The 25,046-nt window shown below is 42.5% G+C and overlaps 1 protein-coding gene across 7 annotated transcripts in view; it reads right to left on the reverse strand.

Moving 5' to 3' along the window:
* Positions 1-24,556, reverse strand: part of DPH6 (diphthamine biosynthesis 6) — a 382,018-nt gene extending 357,462 nt beyond the window's left edge. For 5 of the 7 annotated variants that reach the window (XM_030559370.1, XM_030559371.1, XM_030559377.1 and 2 more), the window contains exons 1-3: positions 23,982-24,129; positions 18,278-18,372; positions 15,887-16,080 (exon numbers count right to left, since the gene is read on the reverse strand). In XM_030559370.1, the coding sequence (XP_030415230.1) occupies positions 15,887-16,080; positions 18,278-18,372; positions 23,982-24,109 (417 nt within the window). In that variant the 5' untranslated portion in view covers positions 24,110-24,129. Of the gene's footprint in view, positions 1-15,886; positions 16,081-18,277; positions 18,373-23,981; positions 24,130-24,469 lie in introns of those variants that run through there. The other 2 variants (XM_030559373.1, XM_030559372.1) reach the window with 2 other exon arrangements.
* Between the last annotated feature and the right edge of the window lie 490 nt (positions 24,557-25,046).

The following is a 25,046-nucleotide window of genomic DNA, read 5'->3' on the forward strand; positions in this document are numbered from 1 at the left end:
CACTGAGGCAAGGTGAGCATGGGGGAGTGGGTTCCCCTGGGAGGGCAGACCCAAAGTGTGGGGACTGCCATAAGGCAGCACCCCAAGGTAAGGCGAACAGAGTCCGAGAGGGAAACTGGGGCCTGTGGCAGGAGAGACACTGGCCAGCCGGGAGTGCTCCAAGTGCTGGAATCAAGCTAATTCCCGGACAACCAGCAGGAGGCGCCGCAGCAGTGAGTCACCGATCTGCTACGAGGTCATTAATAAGAAGAAGCTACCACGAACTTGGCATTAAGCAAAGATGATTGCCATTCTTAAACCAGACAAGGACCTCTACAATGTGTCGAGGTTACCACCCAATATCCTTGCTGTCAGTGTGTTTCAAGGTGTTTGATCCTCCAACGAACTGCTTCAGATTTGGACGATGTCTTGCAGGGCAGGCAGGGTCAGGAAAGGACTACCTTATCGAGAACAGTTTTCAACAAAATCCAGAAACAGGAGCCATCTTCTTTGATTTGTCTGATGCTTATGGCAATCGTTTGACACAGACACCTTTTGTTTAACCTCTCTCGAGTGGTACCACATTGGGTGGTTGAAATAATAGAGCTCTTTCTCCAAATATGCGGTTTGGAGTACACCTGGGCAACTGCTTTAGCTCTTAGAGGTGTCAGATCAACAGCTTTCCTCAAGGCTCAGTTCTTTCACCAATACTGTTCAATGTGTACATCAGGGGTCAGCAACCTTTCAGAATTGGTGTGTCGAGTCTTCATTTATTCACTCTAATTTAAAATTTTGCATGCCAGTAATACATTTTAACGTTTTTAAAAGGTCTCTATGTCTATATTATATAACTAAACTATTGTTATATGTAAAGTAAATAAGGTTTTTAAAATGTTTAAGAAGCTTCATTTAAAATGCAGAGCCCTCTGAACTGGTGGCCAGGACCCACGCAGCGTGAGAACCACTGAAAATCAGCTCGCATGCCACCTTCGGCACACTTGCCATAGGTTGCCTACCCTGGTGTACATCAACGATCTGCCAGCTACACTCTTGCACAAGGTTATCTATGCTGACAACATCTGATGCAGCTACCAAGCTCAGTCCTTCTCAGAAATTGACGAGGTCTTGTATGATGATATGAAGCTCATGGCAGTCCATTATAGTTGATGACACTTGCAGCTGAGCTTTTCCAAGACGGTTTCTAGTGTATTTCATCTGCATGATGCAAGCCACGAGATAAATGTTTCTTCAACAGCCATCTACAGCATGATCCAAACCTGGTTTGCCGCAGTGTGACACTGGATAGGTCATTAATGTACCTCAACCACTTGAAGACAATGGCAGCCAAAGTCAACACTTAGAACAAGCTGATCAGAAAATTTGCTGGTTCAACCTGGGGTGCAAGTACCAAGATACTTAGAAATTAGCCCTTTCCCTCTGCTATTCACCAGCAGAGTATTGAGCTCCTGTCTGGTGTTGCTCATTTCACACAATGCTGATCGGTGTAAAGCTGCCAATATTTATTAATATAACACCACCCCATATTCACCATGAGAAAGCCTCTGTCGTGCAGCTGGCCAGGATCAATGAGAATAGCAACCTGCCATTGTACGCAAACATCTTCAACCACCTGTCAGCTTGCCAGTCTTCTAGATGCCCTTTATGGTCATTTATGCCAATACAGGACATGATGGTGGAATCTGCTTAGTGCAACAACTGGTCAGCAATGACAATTGTCAATCACTCTCTCGTCACTGACTCAACCATCTGTCCACTAGGTTTTGATCTGCCAAGGCACCTGTGGTCATCTCTGAACCAGTTTTGAACAGGAAAGAGCAACTGCGCAGCCAATCTCTTTAAACAAGGTTTTTCTAATGACCTGCAATGCAGCTGCAGTCAACTTCAGACTATTTCAGATATCCTTGACAAGTGCCAACTGACTTATTTCGACAATGGGCTATTGGCTCTCCATCTGGCTGATTATGACACCATCAAATGGCTCGGCACATTGTGCATACACTGAGAGGGAGAAAGGAGAACCAAACCCCTTAACATGTGCAGGACAAGATGAGAGAACAGTTAGAACATTGCTCAGCTATCATAATATTACTCCTAGTAAACAAAACGTTTGCTGTTGTGAAAGTAGAATGAATATATAGTAAGAATAGAAAGGATTAAAGAAATGTTGTCTGTACCTTAAGCCAAGTTGTTGGAATGTTGCACCAGGTGTCAGGAATACAGACATTAACATAGAACAATTGCACCGTTTCAGGGCAATTGGTGAAGCATTAGCCTTAGATCGATAACAGTTAGTAAGGAAATAGGATATGCATGCTGTGCCCCAGGTGAATTTTACTGTTTTGACTTCTTTGTCCCTTTGTCTAAATTCCCGCTCTTTTATCTGTATAAATGTTTGGGCCTTGCATGGCCACTCACATATTCTGAATGTTATTGGCGGAGCGCTGCACTAATAAACAGAGTGGTCTGACAAATTGGGAGTCCTGATTCTAACTTTGACAATTTGGATGGCAACCGTCTTCACTGGGGCTGTGTGATTCCTGACTGTTTTTGTAGGATGACCGTGGCAGCCGGCACCTGGGCATTTGGCCCAAGCGGTCCCCCACTAGAGCGGAAAGGCGCACAGCCACAGTGAGGTCTACGCCATCGAACCTGTTGGTTCCCACTCTGTTCTGGTAGGAATCCCGGGATCTGACATCAGGAATCTGGTCAGGTAATTCTCTCTGTGTTTTGTCCGAACTGAGGACTGTCCTGTTTCTGTGTCTATCTGTCCTCTTGTGGAGTGTTTGAGTCTGGGTGCCGTCTCTGTCTGGGGATCAGCCGACCAAGGGGTTCCTGTCCCCGCGGTCTGAGTGAGAGGAATCTGCACAATCGCAGCCGCACCGCACTTTGGGTAAAACCCCTGGTGTGAAAGCAAGGGCGATTGAGGCAGTAGTCTGTGGGCTCCTGTTGTGTGTTGCACTGGGCATCGCTCTGACGAACCCGAATTTCCTTCTTGTGTGATGAGTGTTTGAAGTCCTCCTGTATGGGTAACCAGACGTCTAAGTCGGGACAGTTCCCTAAATGAACGCCGGTTCATTTTATGTATTTAGGATGGGTCCAGACTCCTGTAAAAAGGGTCCAGACTCCTGTAAATTTCTGGGAAAATGGTCTAGGCTAACTCAGGGGGATCCCAAAACTCAGTGGCCACTGTTAAAATCTTGGAACAAAGACTGAGTGGACGTCTTAAAGGACAAACTCGGCCAACCTAAAACTAAATTGACTAAAGGAGAGGTTAATTGTTTCATGCAGTGGTGGGAAGAAGCAAATCGTAGGTGGACAAAATCAAAACTGGCCTCTCTCAATTATTCAAATAATAAGTTAAAAGCTTTATTAAAAGCCTCCTCTCCCACCACCAGACCGAGTGCTCCCCTTTACCCCGTCCTCCAAACCCCGGATCGATCCAACCCCCTTCATATTCCCATCTCATTGTAAAAAGGACAAAAAGCTCCTTGTTCTGCTCCCCTTTGTCTGCCTCAGAAACGGATTCGTTAGTGTTCCACTACCAATTCAGCAAGAGGGGGGACTCCTCAACTAGCCCCCACCCTTCCTGGTCCCTTTCCTTGAACACTTCTTTCAAAATTGTGAAGTGACCACAATAGCACTCACAAACGGTTCATTGGAAAAAAAGCAGGATTGGGCCCAGAAAAGCAGGCAAGCAACAAATAAAGAAACTGAAAAACAGGTTGGAAGCCCTAAGGGTATAGTGTCAGGAGTAAGAAAAGCAGTAACTGCAGGCATGAATCCCTGGAACAATACTTAAAATGGTAAAATCTGAAGTGATAAAGGTATCATTTTGGGACATAAACAAGTGATTTAAGTGAAGAGAGTGAAAAGTTAACTCTACAGAGGCTGGAGAGAATTAAGCAGTTAAACTTTGTGGAAAATGTTAAAAAGGACCATGTTAAAGAGAGAATTCTTGGTTTCTTTGCAGCCATTCTGAAGGGAAAATGGGCCCTTTTGCAGAAGAATGCCTGTAAATCATCCAAATATATATACAGCTATGTAAAAACAAAGTAGTGTAAAGAAATGTTAAGAAAAAAAAAAGTGTATGTATCTATTTGTCTGTGAAAATATGTAAAGTTCTAAGAATCTAAACCAGCACATCTGGTTTGTAAAACTCCTGTTTTGTAGGGGTAAGATAAATTGATTTTGTTTTTGTTTTAATGCCACTACAAATTCATTTGACTCTAATTCAAAGTTGCAAAACTGACAGACCCTTTTGCAAGACACAAGCAATTAGTGTTGTTTGGCTTTGGGATTTAGCATTTAACCCTTAAAGGGTAACTTCATTCTTTACAAAAATTAAAATGTTTTTAAATAAAGACCAAGTCATGGCTGCAATAGGGCAGTCAAAATCAGGAGAATAGGTAGAGATTCTGGAGTCTGTTTGGTTGGTTGGTTGGTTTGTTTTTTTTGTAACAATAGCAGATAAGAGCTGTAGTGAAAGAATAAGAAATTAACAGTGACCCTCTGAAGCAACAGCAGAGGTGAGGTGCACAAAACAAAAGAAGCAATGTCTACACTACAGAGTTGCAGTGCTGGTGAGGGGGTTACAGCGCTGCAACTTAGGATGTGTACACACCTGCACGGCACTACCAGCGCTGCAACTCCCTGTTTGCAGCGCTGGCTGTACACCCGGTCGAGCCTTGGGTGTAGAGGATCCAGCGCTGGTGGGTGTAGACACTCACCAGCGTTTTTGTTGACCTCCGTGGCATAAGTAGGTATCCCAGCATACCTGAAGAAGCCTCTCTGGTAATCAAGCAAACTCCATTGCCCTGTGCTCACCTGACCCCTCCTTTAAATGCCCCGGGGAATTTTAAAAATCCCCTTCCTGTTTGCTCAGCCAGGTGTGGAGTGCAATTAATCTATCAATCACTCAGCGACCATGCCTCCATGCACCAAACGAGCCCCAGCATGGACCAATGCAGAGCTGCAGGACCTCATTAGTGTTTGGGGAGAGGAGGCTGTGCAAACACAGCTGCGCTCCAGAAGGAGAAAGTATGATACGTATGGGCAGATATCGCAGTCCTTGATGAGAAGGGGCCATGAACGGGACGCCTTGCAATGCAGGGTAAAAATTAAAGAGCTGAGGAGTGCTTACTGCAAAGCCCGTGAGGGAAATTGCCGCTCAGGAGCTGCCCCCACAACCTGCCGGTTTTACAAGGAGCTGGATGCCATACTTGGGTGTGACCCCACTGCAAATCCTAGGAGCACGATGGAGAGTTCAGAGCAGGGAGAAGTGGGGGATGTTGTAGAGGACGGAGACAGTGAGGCTACTGGCGTGGAGGGAGACACCCCAGAGTCCCAGGACACATGCAGCCAGGAGCTCTTCTCAAGCCCGGAGGAGGCTAGCTAGTCGCAGCAGCTGGAAGCTGATGTTGAGGAGGAAGCTGAGGATCGTGCTCGTGGTAAGTAGTGTGCTCCCGTGTCTCCCACTCCCCCCCAGCACGTAGGCAGCCCCGCGGTGTGCTCAGGTGTTCCCCGTCCCCCACTCCAAGCAGGCATCCTGCCCCGCGGTGTGCTCCGGTGTTCCCCAACCCCCGCTCCAAGCATGTATCCTTCCCCGCAGTGTGCTCAGGTGTTCCCCGACCCCCGCTCCAAGCAGGCATCCAGCCCCGCGGTGTGCTCCGGTGTTCCCCGACCCCCCTCCAAGCAGGCATCCTGCCCCGCAGTGTGCTCCGGTGTTCCCCGACCCCCCCCCCCCAGCATGTATCCTTCCCCGCGGTGTGCTCTGGTGTTCCCCGACCCCCCCCTCCAAGCAGGCATCCAGCCCCGCGGTGTGCTCTGGTGTTCCCCGACCCCCACTCCAAGCAGGCATCCAGCCCCGCGGTGTGCTCTGGTGTTCCCCGACCCCCCCTCCAAGCAGGCATCCAGCCCCGCGGTGTGCTCTGGTGTTCCCCGACCCCCCCTCCAAGCAGGCATCCAGCCCCGCGGTGTGCTCCCGTGTTTCCCACCCCCCCCCAGCACATAGGCAGCCCCGCGGTGTGCTCAGGTGTTCCCCGTCCCTCACTCCAAGAAGGCATCCAGCCCCGCGGTGTGTTCTGGTGTTCCCCATCCCCCACTCCAAGCAGGCATCCAGCCCCGCGGTGTGCTCTGGTGTTCCCCATCCCCCACTCCAAGCAGGCATCCTGCCCCGCGGTGTGCTCTGGTGTTCCCCACCCACCCTCCAAGCAGGCATCCAGCACCGCGCTTCCTCCCCCCCCCCCCCGGTCAATTCCCACTCCCAAGGGAAATCGGGGCAAAACCACTCACCCCATTGCTCGCCATGACTTAGCTTGCCTGCCCTCCCTGTGTTATGTGAGGTATGTGAGAAGGATGCTACCAAAAGTCTAAAAAGTCCTTCAAATTGTGATAATAAACAATGATGCCTATGTGTATTACATGGTTCTATCTCTCTGTTTTCTAGGGACCTTGACTACTGCAGCCGTATCACCGGCCTCACGTAGGTTGCAGAACTTGAGACGGAATCCTAGGAAATCAAAAGAGGAATTGATCAAGTCTGTAATGAGCCACTACAACAGAGAAAGTAGGAAGACAGAGGAATGGAGAGAGAAGACCTATGAATGGAGAAGCAGTGTACATGAGTGGAGAAAGACTGTACATGAATGGAGGCAAACAGAAAGCAGGAGAAAGGAATTGTCTGCCAAAAAAACCACAAAGCAGATGATAAGCCTCCTGTCTCGCCAAACTGAGTCTTTCGAGTCTCTTGTAGCCATGCAGACAAATATGTACCGTGGTGACCCACAGCCCTCCCAAAGCCCTCTTCCTTGTTCCCCAGTATTTCCACAAAACAACTTTCTCCAGCAGCCAGTTCCGTATTATCCCCAGCTGCCCCCAACACCTATAAGATCACCTACCAGCCCTGATAACTATAATTCTTACCCTGTTCACTCCACCCCCATTATTCTGCAGCATAGTAATCCTGAAGTGCAGCAGACAGTGAATACTGATCAAAATAGGACATATTAAAACCTGTAAATGTACAGTCCACCACCCCTACCCCCTTGCCTGTTATGTACTGTATGTTGAATAAAGTTTTTTTTTTCTATTTCTTTCACTATGTTTTATTGTTGCTGGAAGTGGTAAATATTACACAGCAAGGTAAAGCAAAGCACACCAAATGCATCAAACATTACTGTTGGCTGTCAGCATCAAATTGCTCCCTTACAGCATCCGTAATCCTTGAAGCCCTTTCCTGGGCCTCCCTATTAGCCCTGCTCTCTGGCTGAGCAAACTCATCCTCCAGGCGTCGAACCTCGGAGGTCCATTCCTCACTGAATCTTTCACCCTTCCCTTCACAAATATTATGGAGGGTGCAGCACGCGGATATAACAGCGGTGATGCTGCTTTCCACCAAATCTAGCTTCCCATAAAGACAGCGCCAGCGAGTTTTCAAATGGCCAAAAGCACACTCCACAATCATTCTGCACCGGCTCAGCCTGTAGTTGAACCGGTCCTTGCTCCTGTCAAGCTTCCCTGTATATGGTTTCATGAGCCATGGCATTAAGGGGTAAGCGGGGTCTCCAAGGATCACAGTGGGCATTTCGACGTCCCCTACTGTGATCTTGCGGTCTGGGAAAAAAGTCCCGGCCCTCAGCCTCCTGAACAGGGAACTGTTCCGAAAGATGCGTGCATCGTGCACCTTTCCAGGCCATCCTGAGTAAATGTCAGTGAAACGCCCACGGTGATCCACAAGCGCTTGCAGAACCACGGAGAAATACCCCTTGCGATTAACATACTCTGATGCCAGGTGGGGTGGTGACAGAATAGGAATATGCGTTCCATCTATTGCCCCTCCACAGTTAGGGAACCCCATTTCTGCAAAGCCATCTACAATGTCCTGCACATTCCCAAGAGTCACGGTTCTTCTTAGCAGGGTGCGATTAATGGCCCTGCAAACTTGTATCAGCACCATTCCAACGGTAGACTTTCCCACTCCAAACTGGTTCGCCACCGATCTGAAGCAGTCTGGAGTTGCCAGCTTCCAGATTGCAATAGCCACCCGCTTCTCCACAGGCAGGGCAGCTCTAAATCTCGTGTCCCTGCGCCGCAGGGTAGGGGCGAGCTCAGCACACAGTGCCATGAAAGTGGCTTTTCTCATCCGAAAGTTCTGCAGCCACTGCTCGTCATCCCAGGATTGCAGGACGATTTGATCCCACCACTGAGTGCTGGTTTCCCGAGCCCAAACGCACCGGTCCACGGAGCTGAGCATGTCTGTTACTGCTACAAGCAATTTACTGTCTTCACAGTGAGGCGATTCAATATCATCGTCTGACTCCTCACTCTCACTGTCACTCTCACTGTCGCTCTCACTCTCACTCTCATTTTGCAACTGAAGGAATAGCTCCACTGCCAAGCGCGATGTGCTGGCAACATTCATCAATAAGGTCATCAGCTGCTCAGGATCCATTTATAAAAAAAATCGCAGAAAAAGCGCTGTACAATCGCAATGCTGCCACACTCCTCGGAATGTGTACCAATGCACCACGTGGCATTGGAACAGAAAGCGGAAAGACAATCACACTTCCTTCCCCTTCCCACAAGCCACAGCGCCGAAATGGGACGAGGTGCTCTGTGGGATAGCCGCCCACAATGCACCACTCCCAACAGCGCTGCAGTGTGGCCACATTTAACACCACTTGCAGCGCTGGTTGCTGTAAGTGTGGCCACTCTGCAGCGCTGGCCCTATACAGCTGTACTAACACAGCTGTAACAACCAGCGCTGCAAAATTGTAGGCGTAGACATATCCTGAGCCTTAAAATGGCTCTGTGGAATCAGACTGTCACTTTGATAAGGATACATGAAAACTCTGTAAGAACAAAAGAAACAGTTACACCTTATGTAAAAATTGATATGGTTAATGTTTTTAAAAAGTTATAGCATACAAGGAATGTGCATTAACAGGTGTGTTGTAAACAAGACACGAGAAGTCATTCTTCCGCTTTACTCTGCGCTGGTTAGGCCTCAACTGGAGTATTGTGTCCAGTTCTGGGCACCGCATTTCAAGAAAGATGTGGAGAAATTGGAGAGGGTCCAGAGAAGAGCAACAAGAATGATTAAAGGTCTTGAGAACATGACCTATGAAGGAAGGCTGAAGGAATTGGGTTTATTTAGTTTGGAAAAGAGAAGACTGAGAGGGGACCTGATAGCAGTTTTCAGGTATCTAAAAGGGTGTCATCAGGAGGAGGGAGAAAACTTGTTCACCTTAGCCTCCAATGATAGAACAAGAAGCAATGGGCTTAAACTGCAGCAAGGGAGATTTAGGTTGGACATTAGGAAAAAGTTCCTAACTGTCGGGGTAGTTAAACACTGGAATAGATTGCCTAGGGAAGTTGTGGAATCTCCATCGCTGGAGATATTTAAGAGTAGGTTAGATAAATGTCTATTAGGGATGGTCTAGACAGTATTTGGTCCTGCCATGAGGGCAGGGGACTGGACTCGATGACCTCTCGAGGTCCCTTCCAGTCCTAGAGTCTATGAGTCTATGAGTCTATTTTCCCTCGGACATGTGCGGTGTATATTGTAAAAAGGGGTAAAAGAAATGCAAATGAAAGATGCTGCTGAATTAAAATCCTATTAGGGCTCCAAAAAGAGCCGCAATAGGCTGTTTTTTTCTTTTTCAGATCCCTGTGTGTTAAGACAGAGTCTCTGAGCTCTGCTGATGGCTTTGAATCCAAAAGGCAAGCCTGTGTTGATGCAAATTACCTAACTGATAAAGAAAGAATGAGGAATGTATGCATCAGGAAAAGATAAGGTGTGAAGGCCATTGTTATAGCCAGAGTCAAGGGACGGCTGTTAAACTGTCTGGCATCTCAGAGTGGATACATGCTTCGCAGTGTAAGAATGCACCACCCCCAGTGAACCAACCACCACCTCAGGACCACGCAGAGTCAATTTTTTGACTCCAGAAGAAGACGTAGAGGAACAGCCTGCAATACCTTACAATCTACGCTCTCGTAAGGGTTGCCAGAAGCAGATGACTACATAAAGCAAGGCCCAAGAAGAAGCAGTAGTGAGCCTAGTGCCTGCTGCCTGGTGGACATAAAACTATAACTGCAGTTCCCTCAGTTGAGGTTGTCAGAACCAGAAGGGCCCTGCCTCCAACATGCGCCTCTGGTGGTGCCTGTTCTTCGGCTGCTGGTGTCTTAAGGTCTGGGGAGTCCACAATGACAATTCTTTTATCCAGCAGCAAGTGTGGATAGCTCAGACCCTTATTATTTCTAAATGCTGGGTCTGCAGCCACATCCCAGCCCACTCTCAAACTGGTGTTCCTGTCCTGGCTATCCCACTCAATTCCCCAGACCTCACTGGAGGACCTTGTCCATTTAACACAATATGGAACAGTAATGACACCTGGGAAGAGGCTACTGGCAGTTCCTTTGTCCCACTTGGGGGAGTAATGCACCACGCAAAAAGACTCCTAAGGTTACAAGCAGTGGTTGAAATAATGGCAAATGAAACTGGAGAAAGTTTAAAAACCCTGGCCAAAGAAACAGGGGTGATCAGACAGGTTGCCCTCCAAAACCGTCAAGCATTAGACATAGTGCTGGTGGCCAAAGGAGGGACCTGTGCTCTCATTGGAAAAGAATGTTGTGTGTTTATACCTGACAATACCAATGAGGTAATAGATCACGCTAGCCACTTAGAACAAATCGCATATCTTCCTCATGAAGAGCTGAGTTCTTTATGGAAGTGGCTAAGTAATCTGCTCAATTTCTCTGGCATAGGAAACTGGTTGTTTCAGGGAGCCCTAACTAGCCTGTTTGGAATCTTAGTGATTTTTGTATGCTTTCAGTTAATCTCCTGTTGTATCCAGAATTGTGTCACCCAGATGGCTGCCCCAAAACAGAGTGCTAATATGATGATTTTGAATATCGCTGATGAACTAAGAGATAAGGAATGGTTAATTTGTGGAACTCAGTAAGGGTTGGTCATGGCATACGCCTGACCAAAAGGAGGGATTGTGAAAGTAGAATGAATTATATAGTAAGAATAGAAAGGATTAAAGAAATGTTGTCTGTACCTTTAAGCCAAGTTGTTGGAATGTTGCAACCAGGTGTCAGGAATACAGACATTAACATAGAACAATTGCACCGTTTAAGGGCAATTGGTGAAGCATTAACCTTAGATCGATAACAGTTAGTAAGAAAATAGGATATGCATGCTGTGCCCCAGGTGAATTTTACTGTTTTGATTTCTTTGTCCCTTTGTCTAAATTCCCGCTCTTTTATCTGTATAAATAAGACTGTTTGGGCCTTGCATGGCCACTCACATATTCTGAATGTTATTGGCGGAGCGCTGCGCTAATAAACAGAGTAGTCTGACAAATTGTGAGTCCTGATTCTAACTTTGACACTGTCTTTGAATAAGTATCAGTCCTTTTCCATTCCAAGACCATATACCCCTGAGCTTGAAAATTAATTTTAAAAAAATAGGTTTAAAACTCATTATACTGCTTTCTACTGCTGCCACTAAAAAAGCAAATGTTTCTGGCTGGGGCTTTTGTGGGTTTTAGTTGCCAGCAAATAAGATTGCTGATCCATGTCATCTCACCATTTTTAAAGCAGAATTCCACTCTGCTGTCCTCCTCCCCCCATCCCCCTGATAAAATTAATGGCATGATATGGTACAGCATGCAAAGACTTTAATAATTAAAATATTTTTGTCTACACATTTTTATATTGATCTAGTTGCAATATTTATTTTTCAGCTGATGATCAGTAAAAGATACTGCAATTATCCTGCAGTCCTCAAGTCCACCCTACCTGTTTTTCTCAAATGTGTTTTTTCTTCTTGATAATCTTTAAGACTCTAACCTTGCAAAGCCCTCCACACACAGAACTCGCACTGAACTCAAAATAACTTTGGAAATATGCATGAGACGATGGAATTGTTGTAATCATACTTCATAAATGGGTTCATATAAATTTCTTTAAATTATAAACAGAATTATAAATATTTGGGATAAACTTTCCAGAAACTCAAGAATAATCATGTCAGAAGATTTTATTATGGTAAAGGATAAGCCAATATTTCGAAGAAAAAATGCCTATTAAGAACAAGATCTATAACATACATTATATATACACAGACACATATACACATATATATATCAAAAGCACAGAATGAACCTGAAGACCTCTGTAAAGGTTAACTGTCAACAAACCTTATCAACTAAGGGCCAAGTTCTGGTTTCCTTGGAAGAGTATGAGTAAGGAGACCTACTCAGGTGATTGGTAGAGAGCAGAATCCTCCACCAACACCCAACAGCCTAGTATGGAGCACCAACAAAGTAATCTGCATTCTGCTGTACTGTCTACGGGTCCACTGTACCTACCACCTAGACATAGGTTTTAGCCACAGGACCCACATGTCATAGATCCAGATTCTCCCACACCTAGACCCCGCACTTAGCTGCCTGCACCCAGAATCCACTCACCTCACATCTGGATCCCCCCACACTGAGCTCCTCCACACTTGAATCCTGCCTGGTTGAGTCTGCCTGACCCATACTTGGTGCACCTGGCGCAGAGGGGCAGGCCTCAGGGTGTTTCTGGGGCAAGCCCAGGCCATGCACTATATCAGGGTTGGGTGCAGCCTCACTGCTGAGTCCAGGTCCTGTGGGTGAGGGGGCTGCAAGGTGATCTCCCACCTTTATGCAGTCAGTGGCCTGTGCTCCCCACTGCCATGCTAGAGCCTCTGCATTTATTTATTGACAAACAACACTTGCAGAATTTTAAAATATTGTGCGCAGAATTTTATTTTCTTTTGGTACAGAATTTTTAATTTTTTGACGCAGAATGCCCTCAGGAGTAGTCACTGAGGCCATCAATACATACCATACAACCTACTTGTATTGATGGCCTCAGTGACTTAAAAGCAGCAAAGAATCCTGTGGCACCTTATAGACTAACAGTTTAGTCTGTTAGTCTATAAGGTGCCATAGGATTCTTTGCTGCTTTTACAGATCCAGACTAACACGGCTACCCCTCTGATCAGTGACTTAAGCAGTCCCTTCCAGTCCTATGTGTAACATATAGGGATATAAATAGTAACCCTAGACAATCTTTATCCCCTACTAACACATTAGACTATTTTTAAAAAAAATCTAATTTAGTCATACATTTCACACACAGGGTGGAACACGATATCAGAATGGTCAGTTTCACATTTGTCTGCAGTCATTTTCACTCTCTCAGTCTTATACACTAGCACAAAATGCTATGGTGGGCTTTCAAACACTGCAGGGTAATATTTACATTTTTAAAAAATCTTGTTTTTATAAAACTGTTTTTAAAAATATTTAATACTTTTCAATTCATATAAGTTTTTTTCGGTGTGATTTGTTTTAATTTATTATTAAACAAGCACTTGTAATATAAGCATACGTTACAAACTAAATGCTAGACATATTATGTGGTTTTATTCTAGACAGACCCTTTCCTGCATCCTCAGATCCAAAGCATTACATAAAAAAAGAGTAATGCTATTTTGGCCACTGCTTTCAAATTATTTCAACTTAAGACTTTTAATAAAAGTCTGAATTATTAAAAACCTTCATCAATTCTCTTTTTTTCCTACTTTCAACAGGCAACAAATTGAGCTCTCTTTAAAAAAAAATATATTGTAACACAATCTAAAGAAAATTTGAATCATTTAGAAAAAAAGCTATTGTGGTCAAAGACTTGCACATTAAAGCTACAAAACTGCATACTGCCATAAGTAAATGCTTAAAATAAAAATCGATCAAATGATTTTAATTTTGCCATTAACACTCAAAAGGTAAAAAAAATTCCAGTTCCATTTTTTCTAAAAACTAGTAAATACCAACATAAAGAATGATAGCTCTTCTAGATTCCTTTTCTTCCCTATAATTACTCAATTATTCATTAGAGTATTCAAAAACCCCATTGCAACTTTTACACCAGAATTTCATATATGGGTTTGACTGTAAGGAGATGGTTACCCATCTACTATAAAGGCAATGTATTTCCAATATTTATGTCTGTAAAATATCCCATACTGGAATTCATATTTCCACACAAGAAAGAAGCAGATATTTAGTTCCAGACAACTTGATAATATCTCTTTCAACTATAGTTATAATTATCGTGTACGAACTTCCAAAGCAGAAGTTGTCAAGATTTAACATTAGCATTAATTTATGTCATAACTGACTGTTACTATAAAGATAATGGCAAAGCATCCATTTCTCCAAAGACAGCATGGATCGAAAGGGAAATTTCATCTTAATTGCCACTAATCTCCCCATTTTTAATTAAATTGATCAGTAATTTATTATCTTTCCCAGCCTTAGAAAGCTGTTATCACAAAGCTTCCAACAGATAGCATATCTGTACTTCCCTTCTCCAATGCTGTCATTTTCAAAAAAAAAAGTAAAAGTGCTGCAGCATGTTTCCTCAAATTACTGTCCTGCCTCCTATAAACACCATGTTAAAAAAATTTAAAAAAAAAACTTCTTTGCTCTCTCTGGACTGGTTGCACAGCCTCGAATGCCCTATTTCTCCAAAAGATTTAGAAGAAACATCAAGAATCTTGCACTCCAGACTAATGGATACCATGGGCAAAATTCTAGCCTCGCTGAAGCCTATGAGAGTTTTGCCACTGATTAAAAGAGCTTTGAGAAAATATAACATAATATATATATATATAATATAATGGGTTTAGTCACCTTGCCCTAGTAATAGTTTCTGATCTCTATAACATTCATCTTAGAACCAAATTATTCATACAATTTTAATATAAAATAATGATCAAGCCATTTAAGCATGACGCTTTCAAGTTTATCAATTATAAATCTGATGAAATAAAATTATAATTGGACAGGTATTGAATACTTAAATAGACGATCAGAATTATCTTTTAGGCAACTTAAGGAAGTTTTTCTAGGACTGTAAATATTCAAATTAATCATTTCATTTTAGTAACAACTTTCACAATTAATACTGCCTTCTGACATTTACAAAAATATGATTATGTATTCTGGAAAATTCAAACATAATCTGCTGAAAGACATTCAGGACAATGAAGAAACTTCAACTCTGTCATTCAAAGTTGCTTCTTTCCTCTCTGTGATCCAAATTCCATTGGAACCAATGGATGTCTTTCTATTGATTTCAATGGGATTTGAATCAAACTCCAGGTAATAAAGATCACATTACATTTTTTGAAAAACAGTTGAATAAATTTCAGTGTCTTAGCCAATATATCCATTTTTATTGAAAGAACGATTTTACTGCTAAAAAGATTGGGTAAAGCTATTGCTAAGTATATAATGGTATTTAAACATAGTCACTGCACTATCAATATCAAAATCATAATTGTAAAGTACTTGGGAATACTTCAAGTATGAAATGCAGTATGAATAATATTCTAGCACTTTGGGTTTTATTTTATAATACATAAGTCCATGAAAAAGCAAACGCATACATTTCCTGTACACTAATAAACAAAATTCACACAAAATCTATGAGAACCAGTGGAAAACAAGCAAAATATTACATCAGTTGCATAAACCTCAGAGAACTTTACATCATATTCTCATGATAAATAATTCTCTTTACATATAATACTTTCTGAATACTTTTGCATACAATTGTTTATTATTATGGGCACCTATTTATTGTATATGATCAAGGGTTTTGGTTTAAAATGAGAGATAATCAGTATGGTCTATCTTAACAGATTAAGATAGTAAACCCCCATTTCTCATAAGTTTATACTGTAAGGAAGAACAACAGACAAGAAAACAAATATTACACAAGAGTATAAATATTTTTTTAAAGTTTTCAAAACTTTCCAAGTGGAGTGAGTTATGCAACATACCTTAACAAGTTTCAAAAGCTGATAAAGATCTTCGACCTCATCTCCTTCACACTTGGTATATACTCTTCCAGTGTCCACACTGGTACCCTTTATGGTGTGACGATAGAGAGGCAAATCCATTGCTTCAGCATACAGGTCTATGGCATGATGTCCTACTGTCTGATACATGTAGCTGTCCAGCTCATCTGTCCCTTCTGCAACAATTAAATAGAGACTAAGTACATCATTCAGCATTTATAGAAAATCATAATACTTTAAAAGCAACAAGAGTACTTAAATCTGACTATTCCTTAGTTCATTGACACACACATCTGTGATGGCATCTCTACAAACATGGAATTAAAAAAAAAGAATTTCTCCCCTCTTATATTTACATATAACTATGTGTCTCATGCAACTGCCTACTTCTCAATGGAGGTGTCCACTTCACTTCTCCCCTACCATTTCCAGTGCTTCCTCCACAAATCCCCCACTATGGATCCAACCCAGAACCAAGTGAAGCCAATGGTAACTTTGCTTTGCTATGCAAGAGGAACACAATCCCAGAGGCACAGACCAATAGTTTTTACCTGATTTCCAGCATACTTAGTGCAATATACATAGAACACACTACAGCACTTACTCTGGTGCTTAGACATAGGCTGTCAAAACTTCCTGAAACTTAGCCATTAATACATTTAGTACTGACAACATGATACTCACAGCATCTTATTTCAGTATAAATGGAAAAATAGAGGATTTCAGCAGTAATTTTATATTGTTTAATACATTGTAAAGAAATGGAAATCTTTGTTGCTGCATCCAGGGCTTTTTAATCTTCTTTCCTTTTAAAAACTTAGGGTAGAATTCACCAAACTTATTGCTGCTGCTGCTTTAATTAAGAGACAAATTTCACTAAACGTTCTTACCGACTGGTTGGCAGCTAATCGATAACAAAAAAGGTAGCTCATGTAGATTATAATAATTAAACCACAAACCTTACAATTCACATTTTATGTATCTCAGGACTTATCCAACAATTGTGATCATTATTGATCATTTTTCAATTGATCAATAATAAAGAACAATAATTATTGCTCAAAGCTACAATTCACTGGTAAAAATTGATAGAGTTCACTTTATTTTAAGACCACCCTAAGTAGTCCTGGAACTTCCCCTAACTTCAGCACTTCTCTGTGAGGGCAGGCCTCTGAGCCCACATGGAAGGAGTTTGAAAGGAGAGGTCCCTGTATCACGGAAACAAGCCGTGAAACAAGTTGTGAGGTAACTATAATATGCTAAAACTGATCATTATAAATAAGTGTACTTGACTTTACTATAGTGTGTAATGATTTTTAGAATGTACATGGTGACTTCCAATAATAAGAGAAGCAGGTATTTGATCAAAATGGTCTAGGGGGTTCTGTAGTCTTAACAAAGTAACCAGGACAGGAGAAGTTGATTTTACAAGAAAAACAGAGTATTTTTAAATTTATATAAAATGTGATGCCTGAAACGAACAGACAGGGTCCATTTTAAGCTGCCACTTAGTTCTGAATGTGCAGTTACTTTATTACTTGAGGGTCTCCAGGCAACAGTGGTACAAGATAAAATAAAATGAATGGGGAAGGCCCTACTGCTGCCTGGGGTATCTCTATTAACTTTCCATTGCATTTCCTACCAGATACACGTAAAGAGGTCATTTTATGATTTAAATGACAATATTCTACATTTCTGATGTGGATACATTAGTTTTATAACAAACATATTTCAATAAGATTCAAGAGTTTTGTCCTGGGTACCAAAGGAATAAAGTGCTCTAACCTATTAATTGCCTACTCTTATTGCCCCAGCCTACTGATTTTATATTCACCACCTCTACCAATGATTCACACATGAACTCCTCCTCCCAGAAGGCACACCTCCTCCTCAGTTTCCCTCACAAACCTCCACAGTTCAGACGGTGAAGGTGACATTTGTGGCGCCTCATTCCCCTCCCACTGGTACAGAAGTCACCTCCTTTTCAAATATCACCTTAAAACCTTCCTGTTCATCTTAATTTAAGATTGATGCTAAGCCTCACTCACTTTGCACTACCTTCATTACTGTACCCATGCATTCTCCCCTTACTACAGTACAAGAAAGTATTTATGCATTTTCCTCCTTTTAAACTGCAGATTCCTTTCTCTTATCATTTTTCATTTTCTTGTATTGTTTTCTCGCTTGCTGCTTTACAAGTGGCTTTAACAAATTCTCTAAATTGTCTCTCCCCTTCTTCACCTTTCTCTGTAAAGACATCTAGGATATCTGCCATATGTACAAAAAAAAATAGCAGGGTTTAATTCAGACACAGCTGCGCCTCAGCTGTTTCCTATTTCGGAAAGTTTCCTACAAGCAATAAGACATTCTTACCTGTGTTTTCAGCAGGCCTTAAGTTGGCTAGAGCAACAATCTGATGCCCAGCAGCAACACACTGCATCATATTGTAACAGCTGTCCTTTCCACCACTGGAATTAGAAAAAAAATGAAATTATCGGACAATTAAACCAGGTCACTACTAGGCATTGTCGCCCTTTTTTAACTTTTACCTGGTTACTTCAAAATTATAATGCAGGGCCACAGAACAAAGTTTTCAAATAAGAAGAATTAAAGAGAATTATAACAGTAACAAACATCTAAGACTGTACCATACAAAATCTTTGTAAGAATAGAAAGTATTTATAAAATGCTGAAGAGTTCAGTTAGATATAAAATCCATAAAGTTTATGTGAAATTCCTAATTTGATGGCAGAGAGAGAAAAACGTATATTGTATGGAAGCTCTTTGGAGAAGAGGCTGTCTTTTGCACAAAACTCCTATTTCAGTTACACATAATCAAATCTTAAACAAATGTTAAGTAGTAATAATAAAACAAAAACTATCTGATCTATAGAATACTATACTTCAAATGTCCATCTTCAAATTGATAGACACTGCACCACAACCAGAGGGGAAAGTCTGTGCTTCACTTCTCTAAGAGCCAAAGCACAGAATTCACAGCCCCAACGGGGGAGGGAGGCAGTGGGGTATATATATAGTGGGGTGAGAAGAGAGGGTGGGGCAAATTTGGGAAGTGCAGGGCTGCAGCGGACAGAGAAAGAAGTGACTTTCCCCAGCTCTAGGGCTACGGTTGCTGGGGAAAGATGGCCCTTCTTTCCAGCCCCAGCTCAGAGGCTGCTGTGGCAGCGGAGAGGCACATCCATTGCACTGGAAAGGTAAGACTACTGATATTAAAATATGAGTTGTGTGCTTTTATTCGTAGAACAAAAATGTTAATTAAGTTTTTATTATATTGCGCTTTTATCCAAAGTATTTACAACAGCTAACAGTACAAACAACATTTAGAAAGATCATCAAGCGGTCTGTCGAGACCCTCAGCAATTTTTAGTGGTCCATGGAAAAAAAGTCTGAGAACCACTGGTCTAGATAATACTAAGTCCTGCCTGGAGTTCAGGCAGGGCCAGTTCTACTGTTTTCGCCACCCCAAGCAGCACGCCAAATTGCCACCGTGGAGGGCAGGGGCAGTCCGTGTGCTGTTAGGGCGGCACGTGCATTTCCGCGGCAGCGGCAATTTGGCGTCAGCTTCTGTCTTCAGCTGTCTCCACATGGACAGCTGAACATAGAAGATTATGTCAAATTGCTGCCGCGGAAATGCGTGTGCCACCCTAACCGCACACGGACTGCCCCCACCCTCCGCGGTGGCAATTGGGTGCGCTGCTTGGGGGCAAAAACACACGGACTGCCGCCCCTTGCAGATTGCTGCCCCAAGCACCTGCTTTGGATGCTAGTGCCTGGAGCCGGCCCTGAGTTCAGGGGACTGGACCAGAAGACTTCTCAAGGTCCCTTCCAGTCCTATGATTCGATGATCAACTGTTCTCTCTGATTTCATTGCTGTTAAAATTTAACACAAATCTGTTAATGAACAGGTTTTCAGCAAGTTTCTAGTTTGAGGCTCAATCACTTTTCAAAATAACCATGATGTCAAATTTCTTCTAAACAGCCAACAGACAATGTAATCTAAAGCCCTATCTCTGTTATTTTGACAAAACATGCTTGGTATAGTTAACTTAGTTACTGTTCATTTAGTAACCAATGAGATTGGAAAAAAGACTGGATGGATCAAGAAACAGTAATGGGACAGAGAACCTTACCCTTACAGAGACTTCTTTCTCAAAACTAAGGGCTGCAACTTAGCCCCGATTTTGTCCCTAAATATAACTGCAGCCAAAAACAATTATACATGAATTGTGTAGCCTTTACATATCCAACTACACAATTTATGAGTATAATCAGGAAGCTATATGTCTAAGCACTATAAAATGTACCCACAATTATTTGTACCAGCAAAATTGTGGATGTAAACTCAGAAACTGAAAGTCACCAGTCTTGATATTGCCCTTGCTAGCATTCTCAAGAGAAGGACCATGAAATTAATAGAGATGGTAACTGAATTACACTCAGACCTCAGAGGTACCACAGAAACAGGGTTGAGGCATGTTGCTGGGACAAATCTAAAGAAAACTTGCATTGCTACTGTCTGTATTGTATCTGTGACATACACTGGGAAATTCAGTGGTGGCTTCCACAATCTGGCATGTTTTATGAGAAACAATTTCATTCTAATTTTTCTTGTAAACAACAAAATAAAGCACATTGGCTAATTTACCAAAGTTCTTAAACATTATCACACCATTCCAATATTAAAATAAAAAATGCTCAAAAATAAAATATCTGCTAATTTCAAAAATTGCTTGAAAAGAATATAGATTTTTAAAAGGATGTACTTTGACATGATTTTAGGCCCAGGGTCCCAGTTTGTTGTTTATGGACTACTTGCTGATGGTCTGTACCCTTGGGCTGAATGGTTCCCTGGAACTGGCTCTCCTCATTTCCAGAGAAAAGAAAAATAACAGATGAAAGAGGCATGGGGGATGAAATAAAGAGCCAAAACAGAAAGTGCAATAAACTTTTTTCCAAGAGGGCAAAACATCTCAAAGACAGCTAAATTGTACATAAAAGTCCTTCTTATTATCACTCCTACACAACAGCAATTTTTGCAGCTGCCACTGACGTGAAAACAATCACAAATGAGAGGGAAAACAGTCTGTGAAATCATGAATGAGAGCACATGTGGGTCCAACAATACTCAGCCCTCCACTAATACTTAATACTGATAGCTGGAGAGCCCCACAGAGTCAACAGAAACACCAAATATTCATGAATTGGTGTCCTAGCATTACATTGTTGAGATTTTTTTGTATGCCACTGCATGATGATAATCACCTGAGGCCAGAACTCCATGATAGTTCTGTGACTCTTAGGGACTCCATTTGTCAAAATATTTCCTGTCTCCTTCTATTGCTTTCTAGCCTCTGCGAGAGAAAGAAGCATTTTTCATCTCTCTCTCTCTCTTTCTTTGTCCTACTAGCTGATGGAACACGGTCAGAGTTTTTATTTTCTTTCTTTCTCTTCCTCGCCTTTACACCCTAAATTCCTGACTAGTTGCAGGGAGAGACAGGATTACTACAACTTCTGTCCGTTTTTTTAATGCTACCCACAAAGCTTCAAAGGGGAGAGCCATCAAACCCAGGGATTTCACCAAATGGGGCCCCCCTCAAAAAGCTGTATGTGGCTCTAGAGCAGTGATACTCAAACATCAGTGGTTTGGGACCCAAATTAGTTATTAACATTACCCAAAAGAGCCACAATAGTGTGAATTCATTGTTTCATTTAGTACTGTACTAAATACTCATATTTAAACAAATATGACAGGGAAAATATTTAGTATTTTTTATATACACACATACATATATATATATATATTTTATATATATATTTTATATATAATTCTCACAGTAAATAAGTTAATAACTTAGTACAAGTTGATAACTTAATTGGTTAATAAGTAGCAAAAGCATCCTGATTGGTTAATAATTAAATCATAGTGTTTTAATATCATGTGCTGCAAAAAGCTGTAGGAAACACATTAAAGAGCCATTTGCAGCTAGTGAGACTCCGTCTGAGTATCACTGCTCTAGAGCCACAGTTTGAGATTTGAGTTTCATTGAGATATGGAAAATAAGAGGAGGTCAGAAATGGTAGTCAGATGGTCTGAGTTCCTGGAGCAAGACGGATGTCTAGTTGCGGCATTCTGGGTACCCTGACATTTAGAGTTTTGGGAATGTAATAAAAGAAGGAACTGCAATAGATATGAGACTCTTAACAATTTCAACAGAGGCACAGCCACAGTTAGGACAAATTTTGGCCACAAGCATGATGATAGGCAGACTTACAGACAAGGAGAATATGAAAGAGAAAAAAACGGAAATGTAAAGATTACTTCGACGACTATCCAAAACATCTGAAAAGGATGTCCTTCATATTCCTGCATGTTGCTGTTCACGCAGAAAAAAAAAATCTAGACTAATTAAAGATTGGGGGGATGGCAGGAAAACTTATTTTGGACAGTTCACTGGCTTTAAAATGCCTGATGGTTTCTGATTTAGTACAAGTTACACTTTGAAGTTTATTCAATCACTCTCTTTCTAAGAAGGTAGTGTCAACTTGAAATTGTCAATATAAAAAAAATTAGTTAAAATTGATTCAAATACTACTCCTGCCTATCAAAAGTACAAAAGATTTTTTTTAATAGAGAATATTTCTCTCTCTTATCTTTTACGTTACTTGCAGTGGGTAGGTTAAAAAAATCAGAATTTGACGTCCCTTTAAAACAAAAAACTCTTCTTAAAACTTTTTCTTAAGCTAAATCCATCCTAGTAAAACTGTCCATAAAAATATCAGTCATGTTACAAACCTGTTTTTAAGATTTTATTTCATGCTGCCCTTTAACACATTCCACTGCATAACCAATTATCAAAATAAGTACTTCTAGAACTTGAAATCTTGCATTTTCCACAAGTTGGGAGGAGAAAGTGTGGAAATTGGCTGCATTAATCTGTTATTAAAAACAATCTGGATGAAAAAAGGACAATTTTTCACAACAAAAAACAAGTCCCTTTTATTGTATAACATTTTCTTTTGGGATAATTTTAAACCATGATCCTGCAACTGACCCCCCATGGCCAAACTCAAATTTTAACAGGCTTCATTCAGCTAGCAGGACTCTGCACAAGGAAAGTCAATAAAGAATCTGTACCTTAGTGTAAAAAAAAACAAAAAAGCAATGGGTTGGCATCTAAAAATAAAAATATCACAGAGTTCATCCAATACACAAGCACAAGTTCCTGAGTAACCTTCCTGGCTTACATGAACCATCAGTGTATTATCATTTCTCAATAAAATAATCTAGCTGTAATCATCAATGAAAAAATAATTTAAATACATGTCTAAAAATATTAAAACCTATTTAAAGTATAAGAATTGCAGAAAATGAAGCAGCAGAAAGGTAGGAGAAACAGTCCCCAAGACAGAGGGCTATGTCAAGCTCAGTGTGACTACAGAAATGAGTGAGCTTTTTTAAAATGATGAGATTAAATGTCTCACTGAAACACACATTTGCAAAACTGATCCTAAAAGGAAAATACTTGGAAAGGGAAAAAAATAGCCTGAAACTCAACTGAAAACGAGACTAGGCAGAAAAAAATAGCAGCAGCCCACATATATACAGTGTCTCCTCCCAAAGCATGTTACACATAATTACAAGGCACCCCCAAAATGCAGCTCTGGGGCAGAGGGCAGCCACTGACAACAAAGAGCACATTACAAGTCGCAGGAGAGAGTGATGATGGCACGGTGGGCCTTTATTTATTGATTTAAGTGTGACAGGATGTTCAACACCCAAGGGCAGAGCCAGGCAGTTGTGCAAGGCCTCCTACTAGGCATGAATTAGACACCCGGCACTGAGATGCAGCCAGCTGAGGCAGACCAAGCTGCAAGAGACAGAGCTGTTTAAAACTCCTCGCTGCGTTTGGGGGAGGAAGGAAAGCAAGAAATGCACAAGCAGGAAGGTCCCGAGGGCAAGGCTGCCCAGTCCCTGCTATGGGCTCGGCAACACCCCCCAAGGGCACGAGGTGTGGCTCAGTCTGTGCAGCAGGGCAGCCCCCCACAGCCACGTTACCTGATTAAGGCCACTACTCTCATGCTGCTCGCACCCCCCCGGGCTGGGCTGACACTAAGGGAGGGGGTGGGGCTAAGACACACGGGCGCTACTTCAGGCTGCAGCGGACGCCCTCCTTCCCGATACATGCGCCGTTCTACACGCTTGCGCCGACCGCCCGGCCAGATCCGCCCAGGTCAGCCCCGTGGCTGCCTGAACCAAAGCGCTTGCTGTGCGGGGCGGCGCGCGCCGCTCTCCCTGTGCCCGGCCCGCGCCCTGCCCCTGCCGCTCGGGCAGCGGTGGCAAGCAGCGCGGGGCGGCGAGGGCAGAAATGCAGGCACCGCGCTGGCCGCCTATGCGAGGGCAGGCGGGAGGCGCTGCAGGGAGGCCAGGGCTGATCCCGGGGGTGTTCGCAGCGGGTCCGCTGCTGGGAGCCGTTCCAGTGCGTGACATCAGGATGAGTCACCCCGGAGCTGTCAGCTCCTGCACTGTGTGATCACCCTGCTTACCGGAACCTCTTTCCCCTGACACTCCTGGCTCTATCTAGTTATTATTGGCTGCCGTGCAGTACCTGGGGTTGTCTCTGGCACCAGCAGAAGTTGGTCTAATAAAAGCTATTACCACACCCACCTTATCTCTCTTACAGTTAAGGCTGCCAGTTTTGCTTGGACATATGCCTGGAGTTTCATCACATGACATAATCTTTAATTAAAGATTAATCTTTAATTCCTGCAAACTCCAGGACAACCCTATTTACACTTATCAAAGACTGTCCACTGTTTTGAATGGTGCTGAAAGTAAGAAGGCTGGTTTGTTTCATTCATATTCAACAGCCACAGTCGGGAAAGGCCCTTACCTCCTGCGGAGAAGTTTAAAGCAAGGTCCTCCACTTTTGGGGGGTGTGGTTAAGAGTTTGGCACAGTTTACAGGCGCTTGTCTCTCTCTTGCAGATGAAGGATGGCTGGGTGTGAAGTTGAAATGGGGGAGTTAGTCTGTTGTTTTAAAAGTTATTAAATAAGAAACGGGAGTGTGTAACTCTACTCACATGTTGAATAACATCAGTAGATCAACAATGACAACACACCC

Source organism: Gopherus evgoodei, chromosome 4, assembly GCF_007399415.2.
Source record: "Gopherus evgoodei ecotype Sinaloan lineage chromosome 4, rGopEvg1_v1.p, whole genome shotgun sequence".
NCBI lineage: Eukaryota > Metazoa > Chordata > Testudines > Testudinidae > Gopherus > Gopherus evgoodei.